This window comes from Micromesistius poutassou (assembly GCF_964030765.1).
Source record: "Micromesistius poutassou genome assembly, chromosome: 5".
NCBI lineage: Eukaryota > Metazoa > Chordata > Actinopteri > Gadiformes > Gadidae > Micromesistius > Micromesistius poutassou.
Window position 1 is genome coordinate 14,051,352 of NC_140275.1, and position 26,129 is coordinate 14,077,480.

Here is a 26,129-nt window from a genome sequence, read left to right on the forward strand (position 1 = left end):
GTGTGTGTGTGTGTGTGTGTGTGTGTGTGTGTGTGTGTGTGTGTGTGTGTGTGTGTGTGTGTGTGTGTGTGTGTGTGTGTGTCCGTCCATAAATGGGTCTGTCAACAAACATGTAAATAGCCTGCTGGGTGGGTAGTGGAGGCTAATCCAATTTGCAGTCTAATTCCGGTGCCTTATCACAGACTATTGAATCTGCATGGAGAGAGATTCCGACAACCTAATCTCTAGCCTGGGCTGAGCCTGTGAGATTCCTCCCGAGTAAGGCTTTCCTTTATTTTTATGAATGAATATGAGAAGAAATCCCGCCCAAAGAGGAGCCTGCTCCTCCTGACCTCTTCCGGTCAGGTTAAAGAGACCAGCCTTTGGCCAGTGGCTACTAAACCGCGCTGGCCGTAGTCTATTCTGATGTTGTTGACTGGAAATCGTCGCGCTTCACCACTCCTGATCCTCCTTCTCCTCACATTCAATTACTCAAGGGGCTCGCTCTTGGCGTGTGTGTTGCCGGGGGTAACGCTTGTTGCTGAGCACAATGTCGGAGCACACGCAGCTCGCCCTTGCGTTATGCAGGATCGGGTTTTACACGGTAAGCAGACCGTCTTTCCTACCGTTCGTCTGAGGGAGTGTGTGGTGTTGTGATGTTGTCACGAATGGTGGCTGGTGGAGACATTGCGGTCCGCCGGCCACTCTGTTGTGAAGCGTGTGTGTGTGTGTGTGTGTGTGTGTGTGTTTGGAGGAGCCTCGGCTCTGTTGTCGGTGAATGGGGAGAGTGCTTGCTGCTGGGTGAGGGGGAGGCTTACACAATTTTAAGGTGGAGCAAGGGGGTCAGGGCTGCAAATGAACAAACAGACAATGATTGAAAAGAATAGGTGGGCGGTTGTTCTTTTACTCATCCAGAAAGGAAACTATGGTACCTAGCAACTAGCATGTTTATTAGGTTTTGCAGAGAAATGCAGGGAGAAGTCAGCTAAACCTGTGATTATTTTTGCCACTGTCAGTGTTGCAATCATTGTTTGTGTTTTTTTGTTTTTTTTGTGGCTTTAATCTGTGGTGCTCTTTAGGAAACTGTTGCTTACACAACCATTGTTGGTTATTTTTTATTCACAATATGCATTTTGCTCCCAAATTAAAAATAAATGGTCATTTTGTGCATTTATTTTTACATGCAAAAATAAGAAAATAAATTGTCATGGTATATCTCGATCATGTCATGCCCGATTACATAACTGAATTGTCCCAATGGTGTATCTCAACTGCCTCAAGGGTTCCAGATTTGATTGCTGATTCCTGACCTAATTATATTACCCTTTTCTCAAACAATATTCGATCAAAGATTTGTTGGAAAGTCAAATCAAGTACATGTGAAAAGCTTCATCCAATGCCTTATGCCTGATGCCAAATTATTTCAGTGAAGCATACAGCCAGCTGGCGTTTGTGACAATTGTCTGTGAAGTAGACAACAATATACGCTAGAGTGAATTTGTTCATTTTGAGGACTAAATCAAGCGTCTGTAAAACTCCAGTTTATGATATACAAATGCTAATGATTTTGAATACAGAAATTAAAGTAGACTCATAAAGCAAAATCTTAAGGTTTGCCTCTTGCCACTGATACTTTTTTTCCAGTATGGTTAAATCAGAGTGTATGTAAACTGAATAGGACTGTGGTTTTGACATTATTTCCAGTAGTGAATCTATAACTTTAAACCAGTGATAGGTCACACATTCAACTGAATTTCCGCTCGACAAAGGTCATTGGAACAATTTTTTACTTTTGCAACATATGCGATTGAGAAACGAAGAAAGCGCAACATCTTAGATTTCTATTTAAATGTAAACAAGTAGACATATTTTAATTCAAAATAATATCTACGCAATTGAGGCAGCACATACATGTGACAGTACTGGGGCCGGACGTGCAAATCACAATGACAAATGGGAAAACACAAACAATTCACAAAACACAAGGGCAAACAGGAAAGTGTGTGTGTGTGGCAGTTTGTGTGTGTGTGTGGCTGTGTGAGCTTGGTGGGGGCCCTAGTGAGATCAATGTTCACAGTCCTGATGGCCTGGCGAAAAAGAAGCTCTGTCTCAGTCTCGCTGTTTCTGCTGGGTGACCGCAGGGGCACTTGCCTGACGCAGGTTGGTGAGGATCCTTCATGATCCCAAAGTCTCTGGTTCTGTGCCTCCTGGTGTGTAGGTCCTCCAGGGAGGGGACTGAAGGCTCCTCAGGGAGAGTCTGTATTTATTCAGCTGCTTGAGGTGGTGAAAGCGCCGCCTCTCCTTTCTCACCAAAGTGTCTGTGTATGTTGATGGTAAGGTTGGTCTGAAGGGCTCGTAGAACTTTCTTAGCTCTACCGTAATGATGATTCAGCTCCTGCAGTCTCCGCCACTGTTCAGTAACCTTTAGAAATCCCTGTTGCGTATGTTCATTCCAAGTTCACGTCCATAGCCAATTGAGACCAAATGAAACTGCATGTTTGAATTGAGGATATTGTTTCGGCTGTTCTTTATTTTGGGCCGTGGGTACAGCAGGCAAGGTCAGCTCGACTCGCTTCCAATAATTTCAAAAATCAACTTCAAACAATTATTTTATTTATTTTACAATTCAAAAATGAACAAAACTGTCTTCTAAATTAAGGAAATGATACTGGGAAGCGAATAAACCATTATAAGCAACGAGTGAACTTAATACACATTCAAAATACTTTTTTCAACCACCACCTCTTTCCCTTGACATTTAGTTTTCACCTGACATATGCGATAGATGTTTAAGGCAACCTGGTCGTACAGGAATCTGTGAAATGAGTCGGTCTACGTCCCGTATAGTAGCCTATATTTCAATTTGCTCCATGCTCTCCGACGGGGAATCTGAGAGGGCTGCCACTTGCATGCTACCAGTCGCTCGAAGCGGCCTTGTGGAGTGCCAGCCCCCCCAGATCGTCTCACACAAATCCTGGTACTGGCAGGTTTTGCGGTTGTTCCCACTTTTTTTGTTGTGGTCTACCACGGTGGTGAACTGCTTTTTGAGGGATTTTAATTTTGTGATGAGTTGTGTCCTTCCCTTCACAATTCCCATTTCAGCAAGCTTCTTCACCATACGGTTGTACATTACTGCGTCTTTCGCAGTGCCCTTCATATGTGCGATCACCGCACTGTCTGCCCTCAGAGTAAGCAGCTAAAAAACCTCTTCGTCTTTCCAGGCCATTCTCATTTTGAGTCGTATGTCTCCTTGCCTCTCCTATATATGCAGCCTGCTCCTGGCATGTTTTTTGTTCCCGCCATAGGGCGTGTTCCCGCCATAGGGTGTGTTCCCGCCGTAGTGACGCTTGAAAGCGTCATCAACACGCCCACTAATGTGAAGTGCGAAATGCAGACATTCTACTGCTCATTCACATATAAGGTAATTAGCATTTCCTCCGGGGAAAATACTACCTCGGGGTAGTATTTTGTCAGGAGGTCCAACATCAGGATATGTCATTCACATATACGGCACGTCCGTAGAATAGACGGATGCACGTCCATATGTGAAAGCAGCTTGTGAAAGCAGCTATTATTTCTAATATTATTTGGTAAAGTATTTTCGGGTTAATGTGCGGTGCTTTGTTCTAAATTCACGCCTTCCGTGCCTGGGGGTGACGTATGTTGGGGGGGTTTTCCCAGTGTATTGATGTCAGCACAGGGATTCCCTGTTTGCAATCGTTTTGGGAAGTTCACATAGGGAGTTAGGGAATTTATTTTCTTGTTTGTCTGGTGCTGGGCACATTTTTGTACAAGATAGAGTTTGACCATTTCTGCCGCGCAAAGCTGTTGAGCTGGATCATAAGAAAAAGGAGAACAGTAGGGGGCTGAGGACTCATCCCTAGGGGCAGCCTGTCTTCAGCGTAAGGGGGCTGGAGAGCCGGAAGTCCATGTTCCACGCACACAGGGGGGTGTTCAGTAGTCCCAGCTAAATCAGCTTACCAGCCAGTCCGGTCCACACTTTGGCGTTGAATGCTGAACTGTAATCAATGAACAGCTGTCTCCCATCGCCCCCCTTCTGGCTGTCAAGACGTGAAAGTGTGGTGTGTGCTGAACATGAGACACTATCATCCGTGGATCTGTCTGGCCGATATGTGAACTGCAGTGGGACCTTGGTACGAGGGAGGAAGGCACAGACGCAATTATTGATCAGCCTCTCAAAGCAGATGATGACCACTGAGGTGAGGGCCACCTGTAGGTCATTCAAGCAGGGTGGAGGACCCATTGTTAGGCACAGGGACAATCGTGGATGGCTTGACACAGTCTTGGACCACAGACTTGGCAAGGGAGAAGCTGAATATTCTGCTGAACACTGGAGCTAGTTGATGAACACAGGTGTTAAGTATTTGACGCCTTCAGATAAGCCGTCTGGACCTGCAGCAATCATGGTGTTCACACATGTCAGAGCCCTCTGGCTAGCATGGCTAAACGTACATTTTGATTAAACTAGGAGGATAGACTCAAGGGAAGGGAGGGAGGGACAGATGCATAGTGTCATAATCTGTCACTAATGTTTACAGAGATGGTTGAAGTCATTCTATGGTATAATCCTAGGAAACAGCTTTAACAACTCAACCAACCCTATCATTACCATTTACATTTGGAGCCTTTAGTAGACTCTTTTATCCAAAGCGACTTATACAATGGGTCATACACACATCCACACACCAATGACGGAGTCAACCATGCAAGGTGACAGCCAGCTCATTCGGGAGCAATTAGGGTTATGTGTCTTGCTCAGGGACACCGCTTGAGGAGCCGGGGTTCAAACAAGCAACCTTCCGGTTACAAGTCAACCACATTGATTATGTTTCAACCTTTGATGTCGCATTCTACTCTGCATCCGAAAGTCAATATATTATTTCAAATCAAAGTATTATATATATATATATTACCTATGTGAACGGAATTTCTTCTTTACTTGGTGGAAACAAGGTTAAAATAATGTAACTGTGAATATTGCATGCATATAATTTTCGCATCTTCTCAATGGTGTGTGGGAGGCTCCACATATCGTAATCTTCTCTTGAAGCAAGTCGTTTATATAAGAACCGACTGTGGGGTGTCTGTTTTCTCCATGTCTACTGCTTGGTGGACCTTGACCTGGCATGGTGTCGAATGAATTAAAGGACATTAAAGAAAACATTAGGCCCTCAATGGTCACCTCATTATGCCCTCAATGGAGTGGAAAATGGCTGTTCTACCCAGATCTGCCTGTGACCCCCAGACTAGTACTTTTCCATCAGTTTTTTGTTTTTACAAACTCGGGAACTTCGCTGTGCCTTCAACTACTAAGGCTTGCTACACAACTAATTTAGGCTACTTAAACTCAGTTTGCCCATGACCACAATGAAGTCTGGTATACTGATAGTCGAGAAATGCTTGCTTTCAGCTTGTGACTGGGTAGGTATTCAGATAATGTTAACAGTTTTTTTCATTGGCAAGTGATTTGATTAAAGGAGTGTTTCTGTACCAGTCACAATCAGCCATCAGTAGCAGATCATTCACTTTCATAACTTCATCTACCTTTTTTGGCTGAGGGACACCGTTCCACAGGTTTTTTATTTCAAAAGGTTATGTTTCCTTTTCATATTTGTATTGTGTTCTCTGTAAACCATATGAATCATTGTTAGAATAAGTAGTTTATAGTAGTTTATGTACTGCTGTTAGATGGGCCATTTGTCTTGTGTTTTTCACCATTGGTTGGTAGCTTGGTGGCCAGCGTGCTTGTAAGGTTAGTTTGGGCAGGGGCTTCTGAATGTGTTTTCCTTGGATTTTGGCACAAGGGATTATAACATCTGATCCTGTGTATTAATGAAATACTGTGGAGAATTATGCTATTAGTTAACATAAGTCATAACACAAGTTACCAACGCTTGTTGTCAATGGGGCTTTGCTCGAATTAGTACCTAGTTTGCATGTTACTATTTGCATTCAACAAGTATTAACAACCTTGCACAAGCCAAACTGCTTCTTCGCTTTTACGAAGAAGCAGGATTTACACTACAAGATTATTATTCTATCAACACGAGGGAAGACGAGAAAGAAAATGCATACATAAACGTATACTTTCAACAGATATAAACATATAATGTTGTTGTATGATACTGATCTGTATGATTCACCAAACTTAAAACGACCAAAACCAAAACCAGCATAACAAACTACACATAAATATGGATACTTAGTAAGAGAGTTGACATTATGATTGTTGACAAGTGTGAGTACATTTTCTTCTAGTCATTGTTCAGTCATTGATGCTGTGAGGCTGCATGGGAAGCATAACATTTAGTCTTGGATCTCTTGTTTCCTAGTTGGCCTGACACTGACAGATGGTTGTCTTTTCTCCCTCCACCTTGCCACCTCCCCCCTCTAGCCTTTCCACCCCCGTGACATTTGGTTGGAAGCTGTGATTGTCACACGCACCAGCACTTCATGTACACAAGTTTTTCTTGTCTTTCCTGTTGTCTTTGAGGAGCAGCTAGACCTCCAGGGGGAGGTTTTAAATGGTCTGTCTTCCTTTGATGCTGCTTCTAAATTTAAGTAGGACTCATTCTATTCCCTTCATTCTGTGCTTTTTCATATTTTTTTCCAGATATGAGTTTTAGTTAAAATAAACATAAATATAAAACTACCAGCCAAACAGCCATAAGACAATATCATAGTTCTATCAGATTTCTAAGGATTTTGCGAGAATTGTCTCCTAAAATGTTATTTCTGTTCGTCTGTGAATGTAACTATGTTGTAGCCAATACATGAATTAGAATCGCAGAATGCATTAAATGAACGTGTCATGTTTGACCGAGGTTTTAAGTCTCATATTCTCACGACATTTCAGACACAATGCAAATCAGGCTATTCAGGCGTGTGGGAATCTCCACGCTCCTCGCTCCATGGAACTCTTCACAATATGTTGTCATCCTGTGTTTGTTTCCGTTCTGCTCAGGTGAAGTCGTATTTATAGGTCCTTCTTATCTCGAGAAGGAAATGAAAAAAAAAGTAAGGCGTTCTCAAGCAATTATTCATGTCATTGGAAAGTGACTTGCATTTCCACGGCTGAGGGGGATGATATACATGCCCCCAATCGTCATTATCATCCTATTAACCCAGGTATTTGCTATAAAAAAGAAAGAAAAAAAAAGTTAAACCACACAAGTTCATAATTAAGACGGATGATTAAGCCTCTGCTTTTGTCACGGCACCTTGTCATGCAATCAAGAAGATTGAGTGGTGTGTTGCGCTCACTTTCTCCCAGCGTAGGAGTGGTAGCCGTCCCCCACGACCCGCTTCCTCGTTCGTGAAAGGCAGGATGGGAGCAGTCGTTGCCCTTATCCTGGGACATGAATAATTCCCACATTTCACAAACAGGCCAGTGGACCTGGTGCCACGGCGGCTCGCCACATCACCCGTGGCAACCCACCCGGTGCTCAGCTTGGCAACCGCTCCGCAGCCAAGGCACGCTCTGCCGTACCTTTCCCCCACTTTCTGGGTGATTCCTTGGGTGTCACTGTGCGGTTGAACTTGGGCCTAAAGCCCTCTGGACACAAACTGTGCCTGTATGCTAGCCCTATATAAATAAACCTGACTTGACTGTGTGTCTCGGGAAACAACAATGAATCCCTTCCTGTGGGTGTTGTATCAGCCGTGAGAGCAACATGCGCCCACGTCAAGGCCTTTGTCCGCCACGCAAACCAGGAACCTTAAGGCCGTGTTTTCTCAGAACATCGCATGGCTACCAGGCCCGCATCAGGCACCCTTATTCTGTTCTGTTTGTTTTGTGAGATGCAGTCCTAAACATGTATCTTGATGTGTTTTTTTTCTGGTTAGATCCTCATCTTTATGGTTTATCACACACCACACGGACACAGACACGCACACAGGTAAAGAGGAGCAGTGCGGGCTCAATAGCACAATGATAATGTGACAGTTTTGCAAGTTATCAATAAGAGCCAGCCTCAGTTGTGTATATAGAATTAGTCCACACATTTATGCCCATCTGTATAGAGATGTCTGTTGGTGGCCCTCAATGTAGTCCCTGATAGTTTACTAATTATGTTAACTGTGTGCAGATTGAGTGTCAATTACTATTCTGGACAGTGCTATTCTACCCAATGTCATTATTTTTATTAAATGCCAGTAATAAAGTTGTCCATCAAATCGACAGTGTGACTGTGATATGGAGGTGTTACTCTCAGAAATGTCTTCAAACCATCCACTTGTTAAATGTACGCTGCCTTGAATGCAACCTTTCTGTTGGAGTCCCCTTTTTTTGGTCCCTTATTCTTCCTGGGCTACAAACAAGTTCCCTTCTGCCTGCCCATGAAAGCATCCGTGATATGAGGGACGAGAAGGACACCAGCCCATCCTAAACAGGAATTTCCTCTGTCCCATATTTTGAAGGATAAGGGAATACTTTTGTTGCTTGATGCTTCTCACACAATAATGAAAGAAATAGATTGTAGTAGAGGATGTGGTGGCTATTTTTACAACGATTGAGTCATGTCTTTCAAGGAAGCCCGTGAGCTTGTACAGCATTTGTAGCCTTTTAAGTGTGATGCATCTGTAAAGTGCTAAAGTGGTACGGGGATCACAATTTGACGGATTATAGGTTTGAAGGCATGCACTATTCTGGATCAGGAGGCTGCATCGCACCCGCTTTAATGCTCTCCATGTGCCAATCTCAAGATGTAATTTAGGCTGAAAGAGAGTGTCTGGGAAGTCCATCCTATATGTAGACCTTCAGATGTACAACTCCCAAAATATTTATTTATAGACTTGTAAACATGACTTGACATAAAGTCATGGTGTCAAATCGTCCCTGCCATTCCAAAATTCTTTCCTAGTGGAAATGCTGAGGTTGGGTAAAATGAATCTATATCCCAAACAAGAAAACCGAGGGATTCAGATTCAAGATTTTTGTTTTAATCAGATTTCATGGGTATTGTTTTGCCTGGTCATAATGCAGACCAAGCAGAATTGAAATTCCATTGTTGGAGATTTCTAAAGAAAGTGTAATGGCGCCATCTATTGTTGGCTCACGGTTTTGATACTAACACTAGCTCTAGGATGATAGGATGTTACAGTCTTCCGTCGTTACAGGGGATTGCGTGGGTAGACTAATATCCTGTCTTATCTCAATGTCTGACTGGTATCAAATGGGAAAGGATTGCCTTCAATTAGAAATTATCAGGATTGATATTACAAATTATAGTGCCTGAATAATTAAGTTGTCATCAGAAAATGTATTGATGATTGATGTTAATCACATCATCATGTTATATTGATATATAATACATACAAATACAAATATATGTATTTGAACACCGCTGTTGTGCAATCAAACACATATTTTGCCATTTCTTTGGTCTATATTGTTGTTGCTTTTTTGTGGAGAGGCTACATTGAGATATATGGTCTTGCTGGTCTTAGACATAGACTGTATCTGAGGGTACACATTCAGCGTACTTTTTCACTTCTAGAGAATCACTTCTATGGTAAAACCACTAGGTGGTGCCATTCAATCAGTGATGAGCTCTTCAGGGCCGCTGCCAAGCTTCCACATCTTTATCATTAGGTCTGAACAAGTCCACTCATAGCCATACCACTGTTCATTGTTATTAACAAAGCATGGGTTGCTTCAACAATCGCACCATTCTTTATGGTCAGCTCTTTCAGCTTTAGGTTTTGGATTAGCTTTAAGATGCCACATTGAATAAATAAGTGGTATATATTCTCCTTTCATAACTTTATGGTTGTTGATTTTAACTGTTCTGTTGAATAATGAGTCATGAAAACAGTGGTGTCTAAGAGCATGATTCTGAAAGGCAGACTGAAGGATGGGGGTGGGTTTTTGGGCTATCTGAGGTGATGTCAGAATACTGCCATGTGCGAGGGCTACATCAAAGAGGTGATGGTGAAATCCATTTGATTTATAAAACATGTCTTTCATTTGTTGCTGTTTTTTTTAATATTCTTTTTCATTTGTACCCATTTGTGCCAGGCAGCTTGAGTCCACGCTCAAAAGTATTTAAATTGGATAACATCAAGATGGAATAATAAAACCCTTTAAACTGGGAATAAAGTTTGGTCTGATGGCATTTTTCAGATTATCATATGTCATGGCTCATGGGATTTACCTTTTTTGACGAACTAAAAACGAACACCAACAACAAAAATGAAACCGCACGGGCCTAGATTGTGCTCTGATTAACACTTGCGCAGATGTACGTGTGATGAGAACGCTGTTTGAGTTTTGTTTGTTGATTGGTTTAGCATTCCATCCCGAGCTTGACTTTTCTTGGTAGAGCCTCTGTCCCAGGTGACCCTAGAGTGTAAAATCCTTGGGCTGGAGTCTCGAGGCTTGGGTTTGGGTTTGCAGAGTTCAGAGTCACAGGTAGAGCTGTGGTGGACAGTGGCGGCGTTGGCCTCATGCTTCTTCCCCTGTGTTTTTAATAAAGTAAATGTTTCCTTCTGTGCACAATTGCCAAGGAAAGTTTTCCTTGCGTAATTCTACCATAAGCACATCTGTTCATCAGCCGTGTGTGTGTGTGTGTGTGTGTGTGTGTGTGTGTGTGTGTGTGTGTGTGTGTGTGTGTGTGTGTGTGTGTGTGTGTGTGTGTGTGTGTGTGTGTGTGTGTGTGTGTGTGTGTGTGTGTGTGTTGGGGGGGGGGGGATGTGTGTGTTTGTGTCATTTTCTTAAATGTCTCCTACGGTCATCTGTTTTACATTTTATAACCGTTATTGGTTGTATGTGACTAGCATCAATAAACCCCTGTAATTCATGCTCCATCTTAATCATTAACTATTGTTTGATACAAATTATTTTTTTTTCCGTTTTAAATGATTTTGTTGTTGCAAGCAATGCATTGTTTCCTTGTCTTGGTCTAAGGTTTTAAAATATTTAGCAGCACATAGAAACTATTCTGCCAACCAGCAGGTGTCAGACTAACGCAAAGTGTTGCATTTATTATTGCATTTGATGGAGTTCATAATGGAGCCATTGAGGTCATTAATTGACCATATTGCCTTGCACTCAGTGTCTTGAGTCCCAAAGGATTTTTAGCAGAGCTAGGTTTTTTTGTTTGTTTTAGAAAACAGTGGAATATGGTGTGTTTATGTAGTCTTGTTTGACAGGTAAATGTATGATGTGTGTGGTCATTTGAAAGGGAATGTGCAAATCACTTGTGCAAATGTTGGAATTGGCGTACGCATGTTCTGTCACTCATGATAGCCATGAGAAAATCTGCCATCTCACAATTTAGGAATTGACACCTCCGGGTTACAGGGCAGCGGTTCACCAGGATGTTCCTAACACATAAAAAAGTACTTGAGAACACATGACACCTGTATCACATGTTCAGGAAAAAGAATTATGTTCCCACAGCCTCAGTTGGGTGGGCTTTGAGCTAGCAAAGGCAGCAATCTGGTTCTGATTTACTGTTACATAAGCGTTTCAAGACAGTGTTGTTTTTGGGGAAGTTTGCTTTGATGGGGGATGGAGGGAGGCAAGAAAAGAAAAAGAAAGTAACATACAAAAGTATGGCGCCAAAAGCCAACGCAGTGGGTAAACAATTCGGGGTGACAGTATATGATTGGAGTGGAGGCCATTTTAACAAGCGACACCCATCCCCCGCCCCCCCTCCCTACCCAAACTCACCACAATTAGCGTGAGGTGAACGGGTTTAGATCCGGTGGGGGGGGGTCTCTGATTAAGTCGGGTATTGAAACGACCCCCACAACGGTTCCCTCGTCAACACACAGAGGAAGCTGAAGATACAGGCCTACAAGCTGTACCTGAACTCTGCGTGAGCACGAGATATTTGCGAGTACCTCGTGCGCAAAAAATCGAGGGAGAGTTGAGAACGGGATTTGAGGTTGAGATGGAGGCCGGCCTACAAAGACGCCGCCAGTCAAATCGGCGGGGCCCAAAGCGTGTGATTATTAATTACTGATGGCTTCCCGGCCTTTGAGAATCGGGGGCCCGCAGACATCAGATGTGTGGCAGGGCAGAGGAGCGAAAGGCCTGTCATTACCGTCACTGAAACAATGACTGAATTTGGCTGTCATGCATTTTTGCCTAATTGACTGTTTTGATGCAGGTCCGCCCCCCCCCCCCCCCCCCCCCCACACTTTTTTGTTTTTGCCGAGCCACTAATGTCCCCCTGCCCCCAGGCATGATGGGGAGAACTTGGTGGGCTTTCAGCCTCACCCAGCAAGAACCTTCCGGAGGTTTCTTTGATGGCGAGAAAAGCCACTGGGGACCCGAGGGGCCTCTGTGGCATCCATTTATGGATCTGCACCATAACACCCCGATTTTGATAGTCCCTGACATGACACAGTGAGGAGGAAAGGTTGTATGTCAAAGTGTGTGTGTGTGTGTGTGTGTGTGTGTGTGTGTGTGTGTGTGTGTGTGTGTGTGTGTGTGTGTGTGTGTGTGTGTGTGTGTGTGTGTGTGTGTGTGTGTGTGTGTGTGTGTGTGTGTGAGAGAGAGTATGCAAAGGCGATTATTATTTTTTGGGGGGGTAGGGGGGAGGCGATTGGTTGATAAAGGATGAAAGGGGGAGGTCTGGGACCCACAATCCACACGAATGGGGCTCTAGTTATTTGCATAATTAACTATTGACACTAACTGTGCTTAATGAAGGGCTATTGAAGTCATTGACCCTTTTACATAGGCAGCCCCTGGGAATGAGACAGAGCCTCCTTCAGCAAAGGTTAAAACAATGTGTCTGGTTAACTTCCGACAAACGCGCCGAAACGCCCCAAAGTCTTAGAGAACCACACTCAATGGCCGGGGTTATGGCACAGGACGACCCGGGATTCTCAGAACCAAAGGACCACCAGATGTTGGCCTTTGGTGTCTCATCACTTGCTGTGATTGTTTTTTTTCTAGAACAATTGCTCAATCACTCATTTCCACGTAACAGGAAATCTGTTGATCAATTGGACTTGCTTTTCGTTCAAGGCTGATTCACCGGGAAAACACAAATGCTGTTGGTTGTTTTAAACATGGGTCAAATGAGGATAATACCCTGGAAGTATTACGATTTTAATCTGAAACTTGACAAATACCTGCACTCACCTCATTTATGTCTCTAAGGAGTTTTTCCAAACATTTCATTGGAACTGTACTGTTAGTTTGTTCATTAGACCATTAAGTCATAGCAACTCATTCAACCTTTCACATGAAAACTGACCTTTTTTAACTGACCTTTTTAAATCCTTACAGAAGTTAGACATTGCAACATGACTTATAAGTACAATGCAGAGGACGCTCACAAAGATGGCATATAGCATACAAATGTTAATCCTCAAAAACAAAATACAGCCAACGGTGTAACACTGAACTGGACACTATCGTTGTTTATTTTTTATTTAAGTTTCATGAATTAGTTCATCATTGCAGACAGTGGGTTTCCTTCTGGTGCTGCTATGGTGGAAAACAAACACACTGTGTTTACAGACCAGGCAGGTACACAGAACCTTTTGATCCCCTAGATAATAGGGTTAATTCAAAACTTTTTATTTGTCAAAAAAGGCTATGGTGTGTAGCAGTAAACAAGTGACCAACTCATGGTCCATGTTATACAGTCTATGGGTCCCACACACCAATGTCTCCATTAGCCTACGTAGTTGAGGCAGTTGACACAATTGTCAAAATTGTCAACCGTCTTCTTATAATAAACAGTGGTATAATGGTATAAAGCAATAAAGACTGTTGATAATGCTATCATATCCTATCCTATCGTATCCTTTCTTTGGTCTGAAAAATGGATAGAGAGAATTAATTGTAGGATTTGAAAGTCTGTAGTATTGTAGTTTGTTCATTCGGTTCAGAAGATTTTTGTGGACTGAATGTGATTAACCCGCTTAGGTGAGTGGGAGTAACCATAGGATTAGACAATGCTCCTGGATTATGACGATATCCCGTTTCTTGTAAATATTCTTATGTTTTAAGCTTGACGTCATTTGCTCCCTTTGATGGGCTATCATCATGTTGGTCTTACAAAACTCCAGAGACACACCTTTTCCATCAATAGATTTGGGCAGGGATTCTCCTACCAAGTCTTTCCACACAAAAATCCATTGCTTTTATTTTCTCTGAAGTCTAGATGTTGGTCTTTACTCTCTGAGATGTTCAACAAGGTTGTTTTCGATCTGACTAAATATGTACGATTTTTGTAGCATGTGATGTGAGAAATAGTCTAGACACCATTAGGGAATCAAAGCTTTTCCACATCCTGTGAGATATAATGTGCTTTGAAACGGCCCGTCCAGCCCGTTTCCCACTCGTCAAGCCGATTCTCAGCCACTACACAATGTATAATAACACATTTATTGTTCGGTTGGTCCCCATCAGTTTTTTTTGTCTCCTAAGGGGCCTAGAAATGGTTGATGGGGAGGGGCTTTTCACGTTTAATGGAAATGTTTTTTAAGCCAGAAACTTTCCCACACTTGTTTCAGGGAGATTGGGGGCCCTAAATTTGTTTTTATTAGAAATTTAGCCCATCGTCGATGGATGCTGTATGAAAATGTGTGATAACTGATGTAAGTGGGGCAAAAGCCCCCCTTTCCTCCATCCACCGACCCTCTTTATGTCTATGAGATGGGGCGCCCCCCGCCCCCCTTGGTTTTTGCACACTGGTTTCAGGGCCTTCAAAAGGGGGCCCCTTCGGCTTTGATCCTCTATATGGGTGCGGAAAAACATCTTTTTTCTCCACACTGTGCCCAGGAAACCCAACGTTTTTTGCTGCCGCAGTATGCTAATGCCGCCAAGCTAATCACCCTTCCCAATTACAAGATTTATATTCTGTAATGGCGCCCAGTAGCAGTCCCTCGGCCCCTTTGGCTCTGTGGCCCCCTTATCTTCCCTGCGGAGTAAAGGTGCTCTCTGTCTGTGAATGCAGCTGCCCCGCCGTCGCGTCAGCCCCCTCGCTCTCTTCCATAAAGAGAGGGTAACATGAAAACATTCCCGTGGGTGGGCCCCTTAATGCTGTCCCCTCTCATTCTCCTTCTAATGTACTTTTCCAGTAGATGTCCAGAATCGCACATTGGCTCCAAGGTAGACTGCAGACAGATAAATGTTAAACTATTGTCAGGGGGAACAGTCGTGGCTCTCTGGCCGCCGCGGGCTGTCTGCGGAGCCTGCTGTTTAGATCATATTTCTCCTGTCAATATGCTCACAACCACCCACGGTCCGCTGCAGCCTGCGCAGACTGCATCGGTGGTCTCACTTAGTACATGCGCTTTTAAAAACCCCTCATATGAAACCTGCCACCCACACAACTGTCGGATCACATCCCTTCACAGTCTTTCCCTCACTTTTGGTCGCATTCTTTTGTATTCTATTGATTAGAAAAATGTGTATTGCTTTGGGTAAACATGGAATTTACTGGGGTAGGAGTTTTTTGGACCGGGTTTGGGGAAGAAACTGTGCTAGTAAACTTCCATGGGGAGGGCCGTTATCCATGGCCGGCCTAGCGGAGTGTAGCTCAGGTTTTTCCCCACTCCTGGCTCCTCTGAATGGGGTGAACATGGATCCCGTGTGGTGCTGGCTCAACCTGCCGGGCCTCTTGGACCCGTCCCAGCTTCGCCTCACTTGAACCCTTGTCCCGCTTGTTCAGATGAGAGCAGATATCTCCCATGGAACGCAGAACATTATCCACGGACCTAGGCTGACCGGACCGTGGCAGGATTTCATAAGAAGCCTTTGTACGCAGCATAGCCCATTTAGCTTCCCCTGTGAACACACATGATCTCAATGTGCTCCGTTTGTATTTTCCCTTAGAGAATACACGTAGGCCTTCATAGGGAAATATCCAAGAACCCACAATACAGATCGATGATGACCGACCAGTTAACTAAATTGATAAGACACCTGTTTTTCATGCACACGCTCACATGAGTCTAAGTTGTTTCACTGGTGTTTCCTTGTAACTTTGGTTACGGTTGACTGCATGTAAAAAGTCTGCACTCTGTTAGCCTAATTATGTTTAATTCCTCAATGGCACTAGTTCAAGAAATCCAGAAGAGTAGGCTAACTTGTAGACAAACAAGAAAGGTGCACAGATTATGTAATCTCCACAAGAACAGTGTATTTGAACAGTGAAACTGCATCCTGACAATCCACCTTCACACTTAAAAAAATAGAAAATACTTGGTGGCCAAGGTGGGCTACTTAATTCAACAAGAGTGAAATGTAAAAAAAAAGTATCATCCATTTTCCTTCACAAAAGAAAGGGTGTGCATTAAATGTTTAACAAATGCATGTGTCAAAGCGTTCATGTGCAAGAGGAGCCTATGGGAGGAGTTGTACACGGAGATCAAAACAGGACTATTGTTGAGGTCAAGAGCCCACACACTTCACTTCTGTTTATTCAAAACATGGAGAGCTACAAATTAACTGAAATCTATTAGGATAACGCTGCAATAGATGGTTGTCCTTGTTAATAGATACTAGTATAGCCCTTAATAACCTTGCTTTCATTGCTATCATTGCACATGCCATCAGTACACAATAAGGCGGAGAGGAATAAATCAATTGTAATTGTTCAAGCAATGAATATAGTTAAAATCTTCAACGACGGCTTTGCCAATGACCTATATACAAAGTGTGTGTGTGTGTGTGTGTGTGTGTGTGTGTGTGTGTGTGTGTGTGTGTGTGTGTGTGTGTGTGTGTGTGTGTGTGTGTGTGTGTGTGTGTGTGTGTGTGTGTGTGTGTCTTTATGTGAACCGTGGCAGCGGGCACTTATTGCCACATCCAGATGGTGGTGAAAACAAGCGGGGCTACGCCGTAGGACCCCTCAATAGAAGCGTCTAGACTGGCCTCTGACCAGACAGATACAGCCTCCCATCAAATTAGCGTTTGTCAGATTTATGGTAATGGTCCACAACAGTCTTCCTGTCACTGACATGAAGATTTACAGCAGAGGCTGCCCCCACTCCCCACCATGCTAACCCTAAGCACTGATTCTCTCTCTGTCTCTGTGTGTGTGTGTGTGTGCGCGTCTGACCTGTTGTCTCTTGCTGCCTCTTTCCTCTGCCCTTGCCCAGACTTATCGGAGGTGTTTTTATCATGGAGCGGGAGGGAGGGTGGGGGGGGGGGTTGCTTGTGGCATGCGTTTCTGATCGCTGAGATTCTCTTCACTCTAAATGTATCCCAAGTGAAAACGAGAGGGGGAACCCCTTAACACCCAGGGTGGCAGAACCTGTAAAGACCCCCCCCCCCCCCCCCCCCCCCAACCCGCCCCCCACCCCCCCCCCCCCCCCCACAACAATGAACTATGTCAAGGTTTCCTGCTAATCCTCTGGGATGTAGCTGAGTGACAAACGTGCCAACAATGAGTCTGAATCTATTTCTCCTCTTGGCTGGGGGGGGATGAGGAGGAGGAGGAGGAGCAGGAGGGAAGGGGAGTTGAGGGTATGTTGTTGGCAGCGGTGGAGCCCCATGTATGTGGATTAGCGTCGCCTCCTCTTTCATGTCGGCGTTTCGTGGTCTGCAACCCGATCCCCAGGTCCCGGCGCAACGAGCCCGGTGGGAAACGCTTCCTGAAAGGTATCCCGTCAATTCTCAGCCCAAATGTTTTCCCAAGGCTGTCCTGCCGCCTTTGATGTGCTCTGCTCGTGCCTCGCTGGGTCACCAGCCTCCATGTTAGGCCATGGAGGAGGAGGAGGACGGCCCGCGATGGAGGTGCCCCCCCCCCCACAAGAGGGAGGAAGAGGAGGGGGTTAGTGAGAGTCACAACCTTCCCTTTCCCAGTTTGGTTGGGATAGGGGTGGTGGTGGTGGTGATCTTCTGAACGGTCTGATCCATGGTGGCTCTGGGCTGCCATGACCTCTGGACAAGCGACCCCGCAGGATGGGAGAATTGGTCACGACTGCTGTTCCAGCCAGTAAACGTGGACAGGTAGTGGAGTGTCTCTCTGTTTACAGTCATCAGTGACTCACAGAACATGCGCATGTGCATGCTCACACATGTGGACGCGCAAGCACGTTTTCTGCAACTGAAGCCTTATCATCATTAAATCATTAATTGTTGATTCTGACGTTTATTTTAATCAAGTGTGTGTGTGTGTGTGTGTGTGTGTGTGTGTGTGTGTGTGACCATTCAGTGTATTTCTAATATTACTAGCTGAATTCAAAAGTCAAACGTCCCTTAAATGCTACAACCCCCATCCTTATCATAAACGCAGACACACAATGGAGTGTGGGTTGTTTTGTTGACCTAAGTAAGACACAGTCTATTTCACCAGACGGCGTGCCATAACTGGCGCAGACAGGGTCATCTTGTTATTGCTTTATGTCTGCCACATTCCTCCGCTATCCAATAAGCTCCTGTCATACAGCGCTCCGAGCTGTGCTCCACATTGTCTTTATTCCACATTCAGCTTTGGAAAACCTTTTCGATCTACGGGATGGAGGTGACGTCCACTGGCCAACCATTCTATTGTATTTCAAAAAATACATATGTTTGCACATCTACAGTTGCATTTTTTTGGGCGGAGGTTGGCTGACTATTTCTGAGGCGAGGGGTAATGAATGACACCCGTTAGGCACCCTAATGACACCCTGTCCTTAGTTGAAGGTTCAGTGAATCCGGTGTTTGATATCCAACCGCCAAAAGCGTGTGAAGCATGTTTCCATTTCCTTCGATTCATGGTAATTAATTCTCATTTCGGTAACTCTGGCATGTAGTCACAGTAATTCTGGTTTGCCTTGTCTTTGTTACTCCAAGTATTGATTCTTCTTCATCAATGAAAGATGTTTTCTGATAACAATATTGCCTGTTGTTATCAGAAATGTTGCCAATCCAAAGATGTGCTTCTTACAAAAAGGAACTTGGCATAAATTACAGAAAAGCAAATCCATGTTCCTCTATTGAACACATTGACGCAGTGTCGACTGTCTCTAATTATTGCATGTAAAATAGCTATGTTGAAATAACTCCTGACGTCATCATAACTCTACATCGTCACTCTTTAGTGGGGTAAAACCGCTGACGGATTATCCTCAGGGAAAAAGTGGTTTCTAAACTCCAGGGAGATGTGTGTTTGTTGCGGTTTGGGCCGGGGGACCGTTCTCCATCCTGTTCTGGAGCTGCAGCAGTGGCCATGAGGCATGGGAAGAGCTCCCGGATCAGCCCAGCATGTTTCTGTCAATCCTTAACGAGAATCACACACACACACACACACACACACACACACACACACACACACACACACACACACACACACACACACACACACACACACACACACACACACACACACACACACACACACACACACACACACACTCCCCTCCTGTTCTCACTGTAATGGAGCGCACTGTGTGCCAAATGATGCACCCCCCTCCCCCTTACACACACACACACACACACCAAGCTTCAAATAGCAAAATACAAACAACAACTGAAGGGTGTGTATGTGTGTGTGTGTGGGGGGGATGAATGAGGATGAATGAATGTGCCCTCCTTCACCCCCACCCTTCGCTGCCCCCGCCTCCTTCCTCCTGTCCCCAGCCGGACTGCCTGCCCTCCCATATCACCCGCCCCCCCCCCAACACTGCCACCCACCATCCCAACACACACACACACACACACACACACACACACATACACACACGCACACACACCCGGCGAGCCACCTCCTCCCCTCCTCTGCAAGCCTGTGTTATGACTGTGACCGGTGTGTATTACACAGATATCTGTTAGCGCCGTTCCTCTGTCGGGACGCCCATATAAAGGACTGTCATCTCCAAAGGTCATGAGTGAGCCCTGCACACAAGTGTTGTCCCGACGCCCGGTCTGAGAAAAAAACTGAAAGGCCTGCTCCATCCCGTCCTGTCTCCCGTGTCCTCTCCTATCTATCTGTCTCTGCTATCTCCGTCCGTCTGTCTGTCTGTGTTGTCTCTGTCTGTCAGTCTGTCTGTGTGTGTGTGTGTGTGTGTGTGTGTGTGTGTTGTCTCTGTGTTGTCTCTGTCCGTCTGTCTCTGTGTTGTCTCTGTCTGTCAGTCTGTGTGTGTGTGTGTGTGTGTGTGTGTGTGTTGTCTCTGTCTGTCTGTGTATCTGCCTGGGTCACTGTCTCATGGGCTTTCCGTGTTTTTTGTGTCTGCCCCTTTCTCTGTCTGTCTGTCTGCACCTCTGTTTTTCTGTCGGCCCGATCTGAATTCCGTCCTACCCTCTCCGTCTACTTCCTTCCCTCAGCCCATTCTGTGCCTCCACCGCCACATGCGATTATTTTTATTTGTTTATCATCATTTTTTTCTTCTCAGCGCTGCTTGGAACTCCAGATTCCAGACTGATGTAATTTGGCAGCTTGGCAGGAAGTGGCGGTCTGGTCTGTCGGCGTGCAGCCCTGCCATCGGTAGTATGATACAGCAGTTAGATGTCCATTAGTCCTCTCATTAGCGGCCCTGGCGAGCCAGCGGTGGAGTTAAAGCGTATCGGTTGATGTGTAACCTAGCTTGCGAGGGGGAAGTGAGCCCCTGCCACAGGCGCACTGGGCAAGGACATGACCTGTTGCGCTGTGTGTGTTTGCCTGTGTGTGTGTTGGCCTGTGTGTTTTGTGTCTTTCTCTGGACGTGTTATGACAGCGAATACAGGGAGTGATTGTGAAGGATGAGGTTGAAGCAGGGTTTATGACTTCTACAATGTATATGAATAGAGTCCAGTGTTGTTGACTGAGTGAACCACTATACTGATTGGTTCCAACTGCGTACTGCAGAGGGTTGCATAACTCATCAACATCCACCTTATTACCCTTTTTATTATACATATTTTTCTGATAATAACAAAGTCGAGCTCACAAATGCGTTAGGGGTCATTGTTGTTGTTTTGGTGGATTTCGCTCTCCAGATCTCTCCCTATAAACCCCCTTGTTGACCGTGCGACTGTCCTACCAGTCTCTGTGACTCACCTTCTCGTAATAGTTCCACTGAAGGCCAGCCAAAGCAGAGGGGGAACCCAGCCGTCGCTCCATAGCAACTGGGAGACCTGCCGTGCTTGTGCGACCGTCACGCCCCCCCCCCCCCCCCAGGGTTATTTTCTTCCTTGCCGCGCGGTGGACAGCGGGCGTATGAGGGGAGTGAAACCTGAACTTGTCTGCCACTGCGCCGGTGGCTCCCTCCTTTCAAAGACACATTTCTTACCTCTAAAAATACATGAATGGCTTTCTAAAACGAGAGCACTCTTTTTTATTTACAGTCACATCAAGGGAACGGGGCCGACCCGATTGGCTGGAGCTCTCATTGGCCGGACGGATCAATGGAATCCCATTGGTCGATGCAATCTCAACGGCTGTTGGTTTTAGCGTGTCTTCATGGACTTGTCAATGTCAAACACATAAACATATCGTTGACTTGAGCTGTGTGTGCTTTCGCTGGACACAAATTGGATACGTTAAGATGTTGAGAGATCCTCATTTGATTGATGCACTACATTGTATAAAAGCTATAAAGAAACAAAAACACATTTCATTTTCCATAAGCCATGCCATAAACAGTAACTATTTTCTAGTCATTTTGAGAGATAACAATAAAAAGAGTAAAACAAGACGGCTGTGACTCTCGTTAATGGTTCTCGTCCCCAACTTCTTGTGGTGCTTCAGAGTGACGTCAGCGAGGCCTGTCACTGTTTACGGAGTGTGATGCATTCGTGCAAACGGCCGTGACAGACCTGATAGATATTCCTAGGGCTGAATGACGATGAGGTACGGTGAGGTAGCGGCTCTATTAATCCTTCTGTGTCGGTGCCAGACGCAAAACCTCTGCCAGGAGACCTCTTGGCAAGGCACAAGATGGGAGGTGGAGAGGCGGGTTCAAGATTAACGCGAATTATGATATATTCTGACGTTTCTCCCGGTCTGCGATTGTTCGCAATTAAACGTACGGAGTTGGAGGAAATGGCCCTAACACAAAAGATATTGAACTCTTTGAGCAGGCTTAAGAACAAATGTAATCTTTTTTTGTACCGATAAAGTAGATGAATCTAGAAATGAAATCTCGGGGGTCCAATATTTAGTTCTTAATTTCCATAAAACACAGCTAATCAGCTTTTAGCAACCACAATGAGGTAATGTCTCGGCAGGTCTTGCAGGGTAGCACAATTTAAAAATGTGTCCAATTCCTTAAAAGGCAGCCAATCAATTAGGCAGTTGAATCAGTAGACCCTTATGAAATGGGACTTGGCAGTGGGGTCCCAATGTTGGGTTTGTTTTTGCTTTAAAGTTTGCCTTGCTCTGATCTGCACAACACCTGCAATGTGTTGTGCCTTTCTTCTTTTCCCCGCTCTCAACTTCCAAGTAACTGGAATAGTGATGGAGCTGTACACTTTTTGTACAGAGTTCATCATCCATTCCAGGGTCTACTCTGTACAGATACAAGGCGATCTGTTCTTGATTTACGCACTGGGAGCTGTTCCAGGGTGTGTGTGTGTGTGTGTGTGTGTGTGTGTGTGTGTGTGTGTGTGTGTGTGTGTGTGTGTGTGTGTGTGTGTGTGTGTGTGTGTGTGTGTGTGTGTGTGTGTGTGTGTGTGTGTGTGTACGCTGGAAAGGCTCATTTGAGCACTCTATCGCATTGAGACAGCACAGTGACACTGGTGTTCCTGGGAATGTGGCTGACATGAGATAGGCGGAGCCTGATGTAAGGAGAAGCCTTTGGACATATGTATTTTTCTCCCCTGAGTCTTTGACCAAGCTCTCCTCGTCAATCTTTTCCTGTCAGAGAGGGCCAGAGGTGGGATCTTCGTTTTCTCTCAGTCTCTGTGTCTCTCCCAGGGGCCTCAATGTGCCTGTGGGCCCCAGGGTCAGGCCTGGCCATGGCTTCAGCAACTGTAAATTTGTGTTTGCCATGAAGTTGGCAGAGGGTTTGACCCGGCTCTAAACCTTCAGAGCCAAACGTGGCGTCTCCCTGGCAGCTCTGGAGGAGAGTGCGGACCCTCAGGTGAGCCGGCGGTTCCCATGCTGAAGGATCCCCCCTTCACTGCCAGAGTTGATTAGGATTCAAGATGAAAATTGGGGAGGAAAAATGCAAGCTGTCCTTTCATCCTCCTCCACCCCGACCTCTCCTTCTCTCCGGGGGATTAATTGGTCAGCGAGTCTTGACCCTCGCCCTTATTGAGAGCTAGGGGGGGGAAAAAAGCCATATTTCAACCAGGTAGACAAATTGGGGAAGTTAAGGGTGCTGGGGGTGGGGGGGGGATGCAGACTCCGCAGGACAGCAAGTGACCTCATCAGGAACATCAAACCAAGCCTTTACATGTGTTTCCCTCCATGACATGCGTGTGTTTTTGATCATGCCACTTTTTATGTTGTCTTTTTGTTTTTTTCTCCCGCGGAGGGGAAATGTTTCCTGTTTGCACAGACCGACGGGTTCACCCAGGAGTCGGGGGGTCGGATTGCCTTGGCTGTCGTCTGGTTCTGTTGAAGCAGATTCCCCCCGCATCTCCATCAAACGGAAGCCCTGCTTTTGGCATGACTCTGAAAAGTGACCCTGGTGGTCCGTCCCGGTGTCTGGTGGGGGGGGGGGGGGGGGGGGGGTGGGAACGAAGGATAATTCAGGGGAGAATAATGTGCGCTACCCACGACCCCTTCCTAACCCTGCTCCTCTACCTCATTGCTAGATCGGAGAATTGACTATACCGGGAGGAAAACCCTTTTAAAAAGTTGACAGGACCGCGTTCATTCAAGTTGAGGCAGGAGATTCAACAGGAAGGATCTTGAGATGCACCCTGAATAAGGATGTGGAAGCACTCACTTATTTTACCCATCTGCAAATGATTCACAAGTTATACGATTTAGCTATAGCTTTGAAATCTTCGGGAGACCGAAGGTAATAAAATGAAAGCAAATGAATTTGCCTTGTGGACTGGTCCCCTAACATGACCCAATGCTGTATACATAGGTAGGTAAAAAATGCATATACATATATATCTATATGACGGAGAGCCCTCCTCTGTCTTGTCCAGACAGCTTCCCGTCCAGCTAATAAAAGAGATCTCTTTTTAGTTCTCGGATACTGATCTCTCCACACAAGCTTTAAAGATCTCATTCACGGTTCACACCGCATTTGCCCCTTAATGTCTCCCAGCAGGGGTGCCCAGTCCCAGGCCGTGATTCATGAAGTGACAGGCCTGCCTGTGGCCGCCATCAGGGCCCAATCAGACAGCGTCCACACACATTCAAATGTCACGGACACAAGCACGCCACGCACAGTGAGATGCATGCATGTCCCCCACCAACTCCTCTGATGCACGACGCACAAACAAGTACACGCAAGGGCAAATACTCACACACACACACACAAGCACGCACACTCGCAAACAGTCTTAAGAAGCGGGCATTCTAGCCCTTCACTGTCAAAATCCTGCCACAAAAGCTTGGACTTGCTTCTATTGAAAGGTTGGGGAATACATGGACACATTTAACCCCTTGGTCAAATGCACATCGAATGAGTATCAAACAAAACGTGTGCCACATGCCTGTGTGTTTTTGGGGCAGCAGTGACTCAGGAGGTAGCGTGGGTCGAGTTTGATCAAGACTCCCTGAGCAAGACACCTAGCTCTTAACTACTCCCGACGCGCTGGATGTGGTCTTGCATGGACGACACCCCCGCCTCTGTGTGTGTGTGAACGTGTGTATGAATGTATGAATGTCAGGCAATATTTGAAAAGCACTTTGAGCTGCCGCTGGTTTGAAAAGCGCCTTTGTTTATGTATGCAGCAGAGCACACTCCCCATTGACCTCCAGTGCATAATGCAAACCCCTGTTTTGGTTTCAGTGTTTCCGGGCACTGTGCTGTAAAGGACCCCCGCCACCGAGACCAGAGTACGATGTGGTCTGCATTGGGCTGACGGGCGCGGGAAGACCAGCCTGCTCTCGCGCCTCTGTAGCGAGGGCAGCGACGGCATCGTACCCACAACAGGTGAGGACATCAGGGGCAGAGCCCCCCTGACATCCTGCCACTGACTGCCAACGTGTTTGTCTCTGCAGCACTGGGCTATAACCGTGTGATGATGCAGTATTTATTATTGAACTGGTGGTCAAATCCTAAACTGTGTTTATGCCTCACTACTAAGCTATTGTTCTCTGCAGTCCCCCCCCCCCCCCCCCCCCCCCTTTGCCTCTTTGTCAAAATGTAAGAGAATAATGCATGTCCCGGACCTCCATAGACATCGCTCCTGCCGGCTAACGGTTCACTGTTCATCTCTCCCAGCCTTTATGCCCCATGAAGGTGAAACCGTACGTTCCTGACTTCTACGCAGAATATGCCACCCGGCAGCCAGACTGCAATTGCCTACATTATTATTATTATTATTATTATTATTATTAACTGGGGCCCTATAACATACTGTCGCTCTTAGTAGTTATGTCGACGCAGGGGGTAGTAGGGGCTGAAGACCTGGGGCTGCGGTATGGGATGCTAAGGGGTAGGGGCGGGGGGGCAACAGGCACCTGTTTAGCACCCCCCCCCCCTCCCCTCTCCCCTTGAATATTTGAATGAATTCAGCAGCCCAGAAGATCCCCATCTCTACCCTCTCCGTCTGCAAACGGCTGCAGAGTAGCGACCCTCTGGGGTTCCGTTGGTACGCTCCTGCTGGGGCCTTTTATGAATTTACACTTTGAGCGAATCCCCGAGAAACCAGAGCCTGAGGTTCAGCGGCTTGCGAGGAGGTTTGGGCTGTCTTCATCGATAAGTCCTTCCCCAACCTCCTCTTGTGTGTGAATGTTGGCAGGCAACCAGTCCCAGCCAGGACATGTCAACATTATTAAATAGTGGTTCTTTCTGCTATTTCCTCCCGTCCCGTCCTGTTCAATCACTAGAACACACCACATAAGGCATAGTAGCACTTAAGACACGAGAGATATATAACCCCGTGGAATAACAAGCTTATTTGATCCAAACCTGACAAAGTTGGACACAGGCAATATTTTTTAACTCTTTTCCCCACCACAGATATGTGCTAAGATATTTGATTTTCAAAGCAGCTGGTTTGAAAATTTAAGTCACATTTGGCCTCAATATCCAGAGATCCAAAGAGCAGAAAGTGAAGCTGGCTCCTCTAAATTGTCCTTGGGAAAGTATGTTCGGAAAACCAATCCAGCTCAGCTCTTCTT

General features: G+C 45.6%; 1 protein-coding gene across 1 annotated transcript in view; it reads left to right on the forward strand.

The window, feature by feature from the left end:
- Positions 1-529: 529 nt before the first annotated feature.
- The window catches only part of LOC311343016 (ADP-ribosylation factor-like protein 15), a gene marked incomplete at its 5' end in the record, with an annotated part of 77,117 nt that continues 51,517 nt past the window's right edge, over positions 530-26,129 (forward strand). The window contains 3 exon segments of the mRNA XM_084467866.1: positions 530-583; positions 24,793-24,868; positions 24,871-24,936. Coding sequence (XP_084323992.1) covers positions 530-583; positions 24,793-24,868; positions 24,871-24,936 — 196 coding nt within the window.